Source organism: Coffea arabica, chromosome 10c, assembly GCF_036785885.1.
Source record: "Coffea arabica cultivar ET-39 chromosome 10c, Coffea Arabica ET-39 HiFi, whole genome shotgun sequence".
Lineage (NCBI taxonomy): Eukaryota > Viridiplantae > Streptophyta > Magnoliopsida > Gentianales > Rubiaceae > Coffea > Coffea arabica.
The window spans coordinates 49,939,226-49,952,756 of NC_092329.1; the positions used below are offsets into that span (position 1 = coordinate 49,939,226).

The 13,531-nt window shown below is 32.9% G+C and overlaps 2 protein-coding genes across 2 annotated transcripts; both read left to right on the forward strand.

The window, feature by feature from the left end:
• Window positions 1-1,703: 1,703 nt before the first annotated feature.
• LOC113713460 (probable calcium-binding protein CML44) lies at window positions 1,704-2,570 on the forward strand. Its single transcript, XM_027237187.2, has one exon. It carries the CDS (start codon window positions 1,967-1,969, stop codon window positions 2,420-2,422), a length of 456 nt encoding a protein of 151 aa, XP_027092988.1. The 5' UTR covers window positions 1,704-1,966; the 3' UTR covers window positions 2,423-2,570.
• Window positions 2,571-12,685: 10,115 nt separating this feature from the next.
• LOC113714184 (probable calcium-binding protein CML44) lies at window positions 12,686-13,081 on the forward strand. Its single transcript, XM_027237978.1, has one exon. It carries the CDS (start codon window positions 12,686-12,688, stop codon window positions 13,079-13,081), a length of 396 nt encoding a protein of 131 aa, XP_027093779.1.
• The last annotated feature ends 450 nt before the right edge of the window (window positions 13,082-13,531 follow it).

Sequence of the window (13,531 nt, forward strand, 5' to 3'; positions counted from 1 at the left end):
AGTTGTAAGCCCGTCAATAAGTTATAAGCGGGACGTATCCAGGATGGTCCTTGGATACAGCCAGGCATGTCATGGGTACTGACCTAATGCATATATAAATGCCAACAAGTTTTTGATTACACTTTCTTGGAAAATATTTGATGGAATTCACCATACATCCTGCAAATAGTAGAACTACCTAAAAGGAATATGAGCCTCTTATCAATGCAGTTCTTCTTAAACCGAAAATGTGCAAAATTGTTCATCTCATTATATAGAGTTCGATGAGTATCTTACACCAAATTTAAGTGATACAACTTTGAGCATGAGACTTAGGCATGAACGCTTGAGCTGTGAATAAATCGAGCTCGTAACAAATAATTCGGAATCTATTTTTTAGGGGCTTCATTTGATTTCAAATGCCAATGAGTATTAATCAAATTTAATCAATAGATATTGTTAATGACTTATTGAATCAAACTTGAACTTATACATATCATCTTGAAAGATCGTGCACTAGGATTGAAAGCATATAATTATTTTATAAATTAATCTTTTATACGTTAACAGTGTATATATCTTCACCCATTGATACATAACACATAATTTGAATTTGAATTTGAAGTATAAATTTTGTATATGTGTCGTGCATTTAACCGTGATATAATGTATACACTGTTAGTTAGTGTATATAAGATTTATTCTTATTTTATTTAACATAAAAAGAAGCATGTAGTTGACATAACATTTGTTACATGTAGGTCATTTTGGATTTATAAGTCAGATCTATATATGTTAAGAATTAAACCAAAGTCAGATCTATATATGTCAAGAACTAAACCAAGCTTTCAAGCTGACGTCGAGCCTTGCCAATACAACATCAAATCTCTCATTATTGTTTTTTATGGTCTTCATGGGCAACATCAAATGGAGTTAGATGAACTTAAATTGATGAATTCTAGCTCGATATTAAAAAGTCAAATGCAGCCTAGCTTGTGGCATTAGGATTCAATTGGTTTACGACCCTAGAGCAGTAGTGCCTGAGGAACGTGGCGAACGACCTTTGCCTTAATGTATCACCAAGGCCAAGGGGTACTTGGTGAGTTGTTTCTTGTATCCATCAACGTGTATCACAAGTCGTCCAAGTCTGAGGTAATGAATCACACATTTAACTAATCTCGTTGTCATGGTTTGGCTGCCAATCTGGTGATAAATGGCTCTAAAATACGTGGAAACTTCCACACAAATTCTTGTTAATTAAGTTCTTATTGTTTTACTAATAATGACATGATCAATACAGTGAGTCCACTTAAAGCATAACTACAACCATCTCTTGCTCCTACGTTTTGCATCGGACCTATAATATATATAACCCAATGCAATTAATTAAATTGCTAAGATATGCTATACAACTTCTCATTTGAGGGCTTGAGAGTAAAAGGACTTCAGTCCAGCTATTTTACATCTTTAGTCAATATATCTTCATATGTTAACGAGTCCCCATTTTTTGTTTGATTAATGGAAATGAGTCTCTCATTGGTTAGCTGATCAGCTTCTAAATAAAGAGTGGGAAAAGATTGTTTGAAACCAAGGACGTGTTCCTCCTTTTGTTGACAAAAAGGCCAAAATAATTGTCAACAATATCTTGTCTTTTTATCTTCTATCTAGGATGGTAAATTTCCTTCTCATTTCTTTGCACTTTCTTTTCAGCGTTACAGACCTTCCTTTCAATTTCACTGGCACCTGACCCTCAATTTCTCGACGCTTGAATCTGTCTTTCACACAATTGTAGCTACTTTAATGGCCTAGAACGCACGCTTGGACTTGGCTTGAATGTTCAACCTTAGACTACAGATATATACCGTTTGGACATTCGAGCATTCATCATCTTGAGCAACAAGAATATTTGAAGCATTTCTCTTGGCAGCAGAAAGTTGTAAATCCAAACATCCACAAACATTTTTCTCCTGCTATAACTCCTGATTTCATGTCATCCCTGAGTGCCAATGACCTCCACAAGATTTTCACAAAACTGGATAAAAATGGCGATGGGCTAATGAGCATTGATCAAGTCAAGTGGCTATTAGAGAGAATTGGATTCCACACTACCCTTGAGGAGCTGCAAAGACTGGTTGGACCAACAACAAGTCTTGATTCAATTGATTTTTTCATCTTCTATGATATTGTTGTCAAGAGCAACATTGGCAGAAGCAATCAAACAAACAGCTTTGATGGAGATCTAGCTGAAGCTTTCAAGGTGTTTGACTTAAATGGAGATGGATTCATCTCTTGTGAGGAATTGCAGAAGGTTTTGTCAAGATTTGGACTGTGGGATGAGCGTGAAGGCCGGGATTGTAAGAGCATGATTAACATTTTTGATACAAACTCGGATGGATTGCTTGATTTTGAGGAGTTCAGGACTATGATGGTTTCCAGTTCTTGATGATCAGAAAATTAGTTAGTAATTGTTTCTTCCTACCGCTAAAGAAATCTTATCATTTCATTCTATGCATGCGTACATAAATGATTGTGATTTTGAGATGAATCTCATTGCATTAAGATTTAATGAACCAATGTGTTCTTTGGTTGCTTTCTTCTTTCTTCTTCTTCTTCTTCTTCTTTGCTGTTAATGTCGAGACCGACAGAGAAAGCAATGATAATGCCGTCATAATACGTTGGGTAGAAGAAACTGACCTACAAAGAATCGATGTTTTTTTTTTTTTTTAGTGAAATGGTAATTTTTGGTTCTTTTATATATATATATATATATATATATAATTTGTCCGATAAGTATGTTAGTTATATGCTGTTCTGTTTCTATATACTCCAGTAAAGGTAACTAAAAACATGACAAGAAGAAACTGTGTGTACATGATTAGAGGTGTAAAATGAGCCTAATCAAATCGAATTCTATATTGTTCACACTTTATTTTGTAATTTTAGTGAATTTGATCATGTGTTCAAATTTTGATTTGTTTATCTCTTGAGCCTAATTCAATATTGAGTCGAACTTGAGTATCTTAATTATTTTTCACTTATACATTTGAATATTGTGTTAATAAAGCCAAACTCGAGTTGAATTTGAAACTTTAACAAAAATTAAGTCCTGTTTGTGTTTGGTTTATGTAGTTGGTATACAGATCGTTGAGCTCTTATTGAACCAAATTCATCAACTAATTTTGTTCATTTTATAACTTGTCCGAGCCCGGTACAATTCAATATCGGCCTCACATAATTAAATAAGACAAAAAAATTTCTTCATTAGAATAAGACAATTAACTTCTTTAAATCATTAGGAAACTAGCAGACATATAATATATCTATGTGTGTGTAGAGAGAGAGAGAGATAACGAAATAAGGAAAAGCTAAACGCTAGTTTGGATTGCATTTTTCTAGATTTTTTGTAAAAAAATTACTGTAACGATTAAATATATGTGAAGTAAAAAGTGATTGAGAAATGTATTCACGAAAAATATAATAATTTTTTTTTTTTAAAATGGTTAGGCCTAAGGTTTTCCCCCTAATGCATGATGTAGCAGGTGGTTTTATATGTCAATAAAGATCTGATGAAGAACTTTTCTAGCCCACAGCCTCAACAACGCGTTTGTCAGTGGGGCGATAGTAGAGTAGTAGACAGCATTTGATAGTTCAACAAAATTGGCTCCAGTCTTTTCCAACCCATTGACCGGGGTTTCATTTGACGGTTAAAGGTTGTTGAAAAGAAAACCTTAATGACTTGGAAGATGCAATTGCATTCAAATGCCTTCAGTCAGATGTCAACAGCCCATGATCAGATTTTAAAGGGAATTAAGTCAAGTTTGTCTACTGCACGGAAGATGCTGTTCAGGGTCCTTTTATGCAACATCCACAAGCGTGCAAGGATCTGAGATTCATCATCATTTAACTCTGTGGGTTTTGATTTCTACATCTGTCTTTTTTTTTTCTCGAACAAAGGCAAGAACCACACACACAGTTAGATTAACGCTCAAGAAGTTCACCAAAAAACGGCCCAAAGAAAAATCTAAGGGGGACCATAAAGCAACCGCATTCAGCCAACTGGTGACAGAACGGGCGCCTGTGGATCTTAAATTCAGAGTAACTATCCCACGATCTTTCGATGTGGGACGGGAAGCTCCTATCCCCCTCCCGAGCACAACCTCGCCACACAAGTGGTTTTTTTTTTTTCTCGAACAAAGGCAAGAACCCATGCACACAGTTAGATTAACACTCAGGAAGTTCACCAAAGAACGGCCCAAAGGACAATTTAAGGAGGACTCACAAAACAACCACATTCAACCAATTGGTGACAGAACGGGCGCTTGTGGATCTTAAACCCAGAGTAACTACCCCACGATCTTTCGATGTGGGATGCGAAGATTTCTACATTTGTCAATATTGCAAATTTTATCACTACTTGGCAATTCAGTAGTTAGGTATAGCATAGGAGCAGGAGGAGGAATCCCCCTTGTTATTAGAGGTGTTTATGGACCGGTAACCAATTTATTTGCAATTTCGACCCTAAGCGCAAGTAGCAATTTAGCAATATATTCCATACCTCAGCCCTATTCAATCGGTTATCTGTTAACCGATTAACCTGTAGGTCAACAAACAGATGCAGCAGAGGTGAGATATCCCACATCGGTAAGAGAAAGAGGAAAAGAATGGTTTAAGGACTTAGGTGCTTGAGTTACATGGTAATTTTGGTTAACCATTTTGAACCAATGGATTTCGGTCCAAAATTTGCTTGGTCTAGCTTTTAGACCCAAGTTGTTACAAGAGGTGTAGGAGGAGGCTTCCCCCTTATAATTAGGGGTGTTCATGGATCGGATAACCAGTTCATTTGCAATTTCGCTGAACTTAACCACAAAATATTCCATGCCCTAACCTTATCGCTAACTTAACCACAAAATATTCCATTCCCCAACATCCGTAGAATAACGTCGGGTATACAAGGTAATCTAACTCTCTCGTACTTGTAGAAGAAAAATTAGATTAATAAAAAAAACAATACAATAATTGTCCAAATTAATAAAAGTGTTTAATCCTACAATTCTAAAAAAACCACCAACAAAATAAAAAATCCACCAACAAAATAAAAAATCAAAACATAATAGATAATTAAAACATAAAATATTTCAAATATTTATTTTCATTTTTCCTACTTCTTGAAATCTATTAATTCATTTTTTATTGAGGATAATAGGTTGCTTTACAACAAAAAATGTAATCTCTAAAAATTAAAAACAAAATATATAGAGTGGTGAAGTGGATAGAATTTATGAGAAATGATAAGGAATTTTGAAGAAAGAGAAAAGATAGAGTAGTAGAATACATGAAATTAGTGGCAACGAAGATAGGAAATTGACAAAGTGAATGTAAGATAGGGTTAAATATACAAGTTTATAAGTTATGAAAAATAAAATGTATAATGGAATGGGGCTTGTAATTTAAATTATTAGTAAATGACTAAATAATTATGGGTTGAGGTTTGGATACTAGTTATCTTAACCAACCTTGCATATATGTGGGAAGTTTCAGGTAACCGTGATTTTTAAAAGTTGAATACCATACCCTAATATAATTTTTCAAATAGGTTCGAGTAACCTAACCATTTTGAAAATTACGGGTTGGTTATCCTATTTTTCGGTTTGAACCAATTCAATTTTTCATTTAGCAGCTTTTTCAATTCTTTTCAAACACTCCTACTTGTAATAGAATTGGATTTTCCCTTCCCGAAGACCCGTCCTTGTAATAGAATAGGATATTAAAAAAATCATCAATTAGCTTTTTTAACTTCTAAAAGTCATATATACAAGGATCTTTTGAGCAATATTTTTTCTAGTCCTCGCACCCTTCTATACACAATTCCCACCTCCAATTTCTGGGTACAAGATTCGAATTTCAAACAGATAGTGGGAAAAACTCTAAGACCTCTATTCTAGCCCACGCAACTTCATTTTGATTCATTTAGATCATATTGTTTGAATTTCAACCAATCCAAAAGGACCAAAACAAGAATCTTAGAATTCTTTTTTTGGACTAAATATGAAACCCATAGGGAACAATGGCAGCTGAAATTCAACTAGGGAATAGAATATAATGGTCTATCGTTTTCTGCACCAATAATTATGGTATATTGTTGTTCATGATTTATTTTCTTCCGGCAATTCGAATCTAGCGATTTTGTCTTTGCTTTTGAGATGTTTACTAGGTGACAATTGTTCTCCAGTGAAAATGTGGCCACCAGACCTATTTCTCATACGTTTATAAACTCAAGAGAAATTACCTTTGCTTGAAAAAAAATCAGATTTTTGATTAATTCGAAACTGTTTATAAGAGTTAATTATGCAAAAGTAAAATTTACGGAGGGACCAAATTTAAACAATTCAGAGTCGTGGGTACAAATCAAAGGCAGCAATTATCCCTGTTTTTTGTTTTTGCTGAAAATTTCGTTGATTGGAAACAATTTGTGGAAAATATCTACTTACTTTTTCTTCCTTTAGTTTAAAGATATTCTGGGAATAGTATGATGCAAATCAGTGATGGTACACTGATGCCCTCTTCAAAGTCACACATCGCAACAAAGTGCAATTTTCATAACAAAGAAGGAAATTGCTTTGAGAAATTAATCTTCCAATTATTATATATTTCATGATATGATATCAACTTTCACTAAATATTTCATGATATCATCAGGTCAATTTGTCGTTTGCTTATCTAAAAGTTATGATGGTTTAGTTACAGCAGAGGTAGCAGAAGCAATTGCAGCTCGCGAAGCATTTGACTTGGTTAAGATCTTGCAGATTCCAAACTATACCCTAGAGGGTGATACACTATCGATTAGAAGTGGCAAAATGGATTCATATCCACTGATCCATCCATATAAACCAACCTTAAATGGATTTGGATGATCCATATAAATTCAATGGTTTTAAATGGATAACCATTTAAATCCAATTATGTTAGTGGATTTAAATGGATTATCCATCTTATCCATATACATCCATTTAACTTAAAAAATAGAAAACACATTTATAAAAATGTGAGATAAAATGTTGTGGGACCATCTATTCTTTTCTTCATAACTTTCTCATATGTCAAATTAATTTTGTGGGACCACCTATTCTTTCCTTCATAACTTCCTCGCATGCCAAGTTGCCAATAACATTAATTGCATTTTATTTGCTTCTAGTTCCTAGACTTCTTCCATCCTTTTCAAAATTATATTTTAGTCTCTACTCTTGTTTTTTTTAATTAAACTCTCATGTAGTAATGATTGCAAACATTTATATTCTTAAGTAAAGAAAAAGCGAGAATACATCATGCAGTGTCAAAATAATTTTTATTTTTTTAATTCTTTTATTTATAAAAAAAAAATTTCTAACGAGTGTCCCCGCAACATTGGTTAAGATATGTAAATGACACTTTTTTTTTTCCCAAATCCTCATACTTGCAATCCCTCTCCCCTTATCACCCAACTCAACTATCCAAAAAACAAAAGACACCTAATTTACTAAGTAATATAAGGTAGCTGGTATATCAATGGTATAATAAGGAGTTTCATACATTTTTAGGTACTACGTGCACATGTGATGCAAATATTTTACTTGTCAAATAACATAAGATTTCTTATTAGAACTCCACTTTAATTCAAGACATCACTCTTGAACAGGAATGCAAAAAATTGGAAACGTAAACTTTTTTTCACTGTAAAGCCGTATTCAATTCATTCAAAAGTTATAAAAATATAGCCAAGTTCTTAATTGTTCATTACTTTACAAAATGATACTTAAAGTAATGACGAAAGGTTAAATTGACCACAACAGTTAAATTTTCTTGGAATTAAACTAATTTTATGAAGAACTGAAATAGAGTAGTAGTACAAGCATTTGTTATTACCAAAAGGTTTTAGGTGATTTAAGGATAGAACTTTGGGGATATGTATTTTTTGGAAAAAAACATTTTGATCTTAAATTTAGGATTTGGGAGAGTAAATGGATAAATGGATGGATCATGGTTTACACTATCCATTTAAATGACATCCATTTAGATCCATTTATTAAATGGTTTTAATTGGATTGGATCAATTTGATCCACAATCCATTTAACTAAAACCATTTATCAACCATATATCCATTTTGCCACTTCTACTATCGATTATTAATATCTTGCAAGATGTGCAAGATGTGCTATCTGAAAGCAGTTCCATTGCCGAGGAAGTTCGTCTATCTCCGGTGGAATCTAATATCCTTGAAGTAAAATGGATTCCTAGAGACGCAAATAAGGTTACGCATGAATTAGTTTTTCATGCAAAGCATCTGATCTTATGGGCACCATATTTTGTAAAGCAATTCGTGCTGGACGATTTTCAATAATTTAGTTAACAATGATCATTTTTTTTGTTAAAAACTTTCTCCAAATATCTGTCCTTATGAAAATATTCTGCGCATCAAACCGTGCACGTCATAAGGGTAAGGAACTGTTTAATCTATTCCCATTTTCAAAGGGAGAAACAGCAATTAATGATGATTGATAAGAAGTATTTGTGCCTACAATTTCTGTGAACTAATTAAAAGCCAAGTTTTTAGTGGAAATACAATCAAGATTGAGGATGCAGGAGTTAGAGGTTTTAGATTCAAATCTCCCAAATTATGTGTAGTTCTATTCTACCATATTTGAGTTAGTTGTAATTTGTTAGATAATTTTACTATCGCGGGATGCTTGTAATTTCACTAAATAATAGTTAACTCCCCAATCAATTCTTCCTAATTTGGTATAATATATGTATTAATGGTTTCTTTTCTTTATTTCTTTTCTCAAAAAAAAAAAAAAGAGGAAAGGAAATCAATTTCTAGGAGGGAAAAATATCTTTACATGTAATGGTATTGCTAATGATATTACCAGAGTAAATATCTCACCGAGAGAGCCAATTTTCACCAAATGACAAAGATATCCTTTGTAGTTAACAAAGCTGTGTTTTCAAACTTGGACCAGATTATCCGATTCAATCGGTTCGGTCCGAGTATCTTTATAAAATCGGTTGTCAAAAGCTCTTTGGCTGGGTTTGACCGAAACCTGGTAAAACTAATTAGAACCCAATATTTTAATTTTCCATTTTTTGCCGCATTTTTTTGGTTCTACTTTTCCTACTGAGATTTCATTCCTCTGCAAATCCATTCCTTCTTCACTCATCTGTTCCTTCTTCTGTTAGCAGCATCCAATCCATCAAAACCAACTTCAAACAAGATCAAATTATAGATTTGGCATAAAAAAGGAGAAAAATCAAAGAAAATAGCAAGAAAAAGGTGGGAGAAGATTGAAGTTAGTAGGAAAAAACAGATTTAAAATAAGAAAAAAACACAAATAAATATGGAAAGGAAATTAAAAACAAAAAAAAAAAGAAGAAGAAGAAAGAGGAGCAGCGGAGGGTGGTATTGGGACTCGGGAGTAGTTTACAAGTTGAGAATAGAGAAAGCAACAAAAGAATACATGTAACCACAGAACTTAGTTAAGTGGCCACCAAGGTGGATTTTAAGACCCTGCTTGGACTGTAGGTGGGGGTTCAAATCCCATCTACGGCAAAAAAAATCCAAGGGTTGTGCCACAACACTCTCTTGGTCTAGTAAGGTCTGTGTACCTATTAATTCTTAATACAAAATCTCTTTAGACTCCCATTTTCTAGGTGGCCGTGATGAAATTTGAGGAACGCTAGTTTAAGTTTTAAAACTTTTTTCATTTTTATGTTTTGACCCCTACCATTTTACAAAATTGTTGATGCTTCTAGAAACTTTTTGTAGTTTATAATTAGTCCTAAATTTTAGTGTTATTTTTCAAAGGAGCCCATAAATTTAATTATAAACTTATAAAATATGCATTAATCTATGAAATTTGCTTCTTGATTATTTAGTTTTATTTGTTTTTTCTTGTTAAATAGTTTTGCAACATCAACCATACATAAATAAACATTTCTTGACGCTAATATGATGTTAGTGTTTTACATAGTATTTTAATTTTTACTTGAGTTATATTAATGACATCATGTTGACATAATCTAATTCTTTGTATCGGTCCGACTCGATCAAACCCTTTGATTCTTGATCCCTAGTCTCGACCGAATTGCTGTCCGATCCGAGTTTCAAAACATAGCAACAAAGCCTGCTAGTCTTCCACTACAAATCTTCTTCTCTCTTCCGCACCCTACCTACCCTTTCGCGTCCTCCTATTCGTCAACCCTAGTGCCTCCTCCTCTTTCATGCAACCTTTCGCCATCCTCTTTTCGGCGCCGCTACCACTCCCCACCCACTTAAATTACAATAATATAGTCTCGAACCATATGTTCACATTTTGTATGGAGTCTAGTGTAGAAGAATCAAATTGACCATAGCCATGCATATCAAAGTAATGTTTTGAAACTCAAACTGCTAAATGAACCGGTGAGGTGCTCGGATCGAGATTCAATCAGTCAGACCGATTCAAGCCCAATTCAATGAATTTTTAAAAAAATAGTTTCTATAAATATATATGCAAAAAATAAGACATGCATTAGACTAATTTAAGAATTTATATGATGAAAATTTTAATATTTTCAAAGAACTTGGATTTTCACAAATAAATTTTTTGAATTATAAGTTGAAACAAATAAATTTCATCTCAATCTCAATTATATATACCAAAAAAATAATCTTAAATCCAACCCAAAATACTTCAATATTCTAAAATTATACAAAATTCATGTTTATGGGAATTAGACATTGTGAGTTTAAATTTTAATTCACATTTTTGGAATTTAGAGATTGCAATTTTAAAAAAAGTTTGGAGTTTAGAGGAAGTTAGAAAAATAGAAAATAGAGATACAAACTTGATAAAAGATAAAAAATGAGAAGAAAGTAAGTGAATATGGCGTTTAATAATTAGTCTTTAGGGTTAAAAAAAACCTATTCTTTTTTATTTTTTTTCAATTTAATAGACAAAAAACCACTGGTTCCATACGGTTTGACCGGTTTTTATCGGTTTTAAGTCCAATCAGTTTAAAGTATGAACCGAACTAGAGTTATGATTGGTTCGCGATCCAACCGATTGAAGCGGCCGGTTCGATCTAATTTTCAAAACAATGTATTAAAGTCGCCCGCACGTGACTCCATTGAAAGAAAATAAAAAGAGCAAACTCAATCCATTCTACCGCACCGCTAATCTAATTCTTCATCTTGCTAAACACAACGTTGACTTGAATTTTTTTTTAAAAAATCATGGATAAAATCATTAATAAAATTTTAAAAAAAAAGAAAACTTTTGCTATCAAGAGCAAAATAGTTTTTAGAGTCAATTCAGCACCACCAGCACCGTCGTAATCACTAAAACCCAAAAACCACTCCTACTGGGAGCACGATATATCTAGAGCACTGTAGAGTTTGGACTTCGGAGTTGTGTTTAGGGGTATAAATCGAAATTGAAATCGGTAATTTGAAACTTTGAAATCAAATTTTTTTTTAAATTTTGGCATCAAAATTTCTGATCGAATTCGATTTCAAATTCACCAACTCAGAATTCGAATTCGTTCCGAATTCAATTCGGAATTCGGTAAATTCTGATTTCACCAAATTTAGGAATATAAAAATTATTATTATATAAATGTTATATTACATATATATATAAAATAATACACACATATATATATATATATATGAAAAATGAATTTGAAATCGAAATAGGAATTTCAAATCACCAAATTCAGGAATATAAAAATTATTATTATAATATAAATGTTACATTACATATATATATAATATCACATATATATATATATATATATGAAAAATGAGTTTGAAATCTAAATAAGAATTCCGAATTCTGATTTCAAAAATCCCATTACCAAATTCGAACCAAATTGGCATAATTTGAAATCACAAAACCCAATTTTAGTTCTGAATTCCAACTTACCAATTTCGAAAATTCTGAATTCAATGCGAATTTGGTTAGTAAATCGAAATTTTTGGATCTTGCACATTCTTAGTTGTGTTAACTAGGAAGGGTATTTTTGTCATTAAAATAAAATTTGCTTTGATACTAAAATAATGCTGTGACAATATCATTGGCCTAATGGGAGAGACAAACGGTGATCGGTGAAAGTTAGGTGTCTTGAAATGACAAATTTTGACAAATAAAGAAACTGATACGTACAAAATGAATAACAGACGTTCAGGAATACAGAAATTGTGGCAAGCACGTCTTTTCATCCCCATATCTTCAAGAACAAACTCAAATTTGCACTTCGCAGAGAAGTCTGAAATTGGTTTGTTATAATTGTGGTTCAAAAGAGCTCAATGTTGATGCAAGAATTGTCCATTCTGGAGATTTTTTTTCCAAGGAAACTTCCGCCAAGTTTCCTCCTGAATGCCTAAACCACAAACTGAAACTTGGGTCATTTTCACAAATCATTACGGATCCGTACAAGCTGGGACAATCTAGATCTCTTTAGAAAAATCCCAATAATTGATGTTTTAACCAGTACGAACTCTTTAACGATGTACTTACAAGTTACGACAACACTAGTTGTGTGAAAATAGATATTTTTTTTCTTTTATTATAACATCGTTCACCTTCATTTCAAGTTGTAGTAAAATGTCTTCAATACGAATGATTTGCACGAATTTTCAACAAACTTGACAAAAATGGCGATGGCGAAGTTGCCCTTGACCTTGAGGAGATAATGTGGCTGCTCGAAACTATTGGCGTCCACGTTAATCAAGTCGAGTTATTCTTCATGGGTAAAGAGACTTTCGACCCTATTGATTTTGTGCTATTTTACGACCTTATCATAAAGGTCTACAATGTTGAGCAAAGCAAGAAGCCGAAGGAGAACGAAGAAGATAGCCTTTTGGAGAAGGATCTTACCAAAGCTTTCGAGGTTTTCGGTTTGAATGATGATGGATTCATTTCCAGTGACGAGTTGGAGAGTGCATTGTGGAGATTAGGATTGTGGGATGGAGGGAAGGACTATAGAAGCATGATTACTGTTTATGATACTAATTCTGATGGGATGCTTGATTTTGAGGAGTTTCAGAGTATGATGTTGGCTTCAACTTCTAGAAAATTGGTATTATAATTGGACTATTGAAAATTTGTCCACGGTTTTGATATGGTCGACCTTTACGTTGGACTTATTGCGAGACCACAGAAATTGAAGGAGAGTTGGTTTCCTGACCCGTAATAGTGATCGGAACTATACAAAACTTAAATGTAATTATAGAAAATAAATAAACTTGATTTCTCATTTCTTTGTAAGCTCTGGCCTTTTTTTTTTTTTTTTTTTGTGTGTGCGTTTTCTTATCACCCCTAGTATGTCTTTTTAGTACATTTCTTCTTTTTGTTAATTATTCAGATCTTAAAAGATCAATAGGTATAAAGACGGCCGGCTCTGATTAAATTAATATGAAGCTTGTAATTAATACCCATTAATTTTTTTTAAAGAAAAAAGTCTAATTAAGATAAATGAAGTGGATTCCACATCTACTATAGCTTGTAAAAATAAATTTCGCTGTATCTTTCATTGATA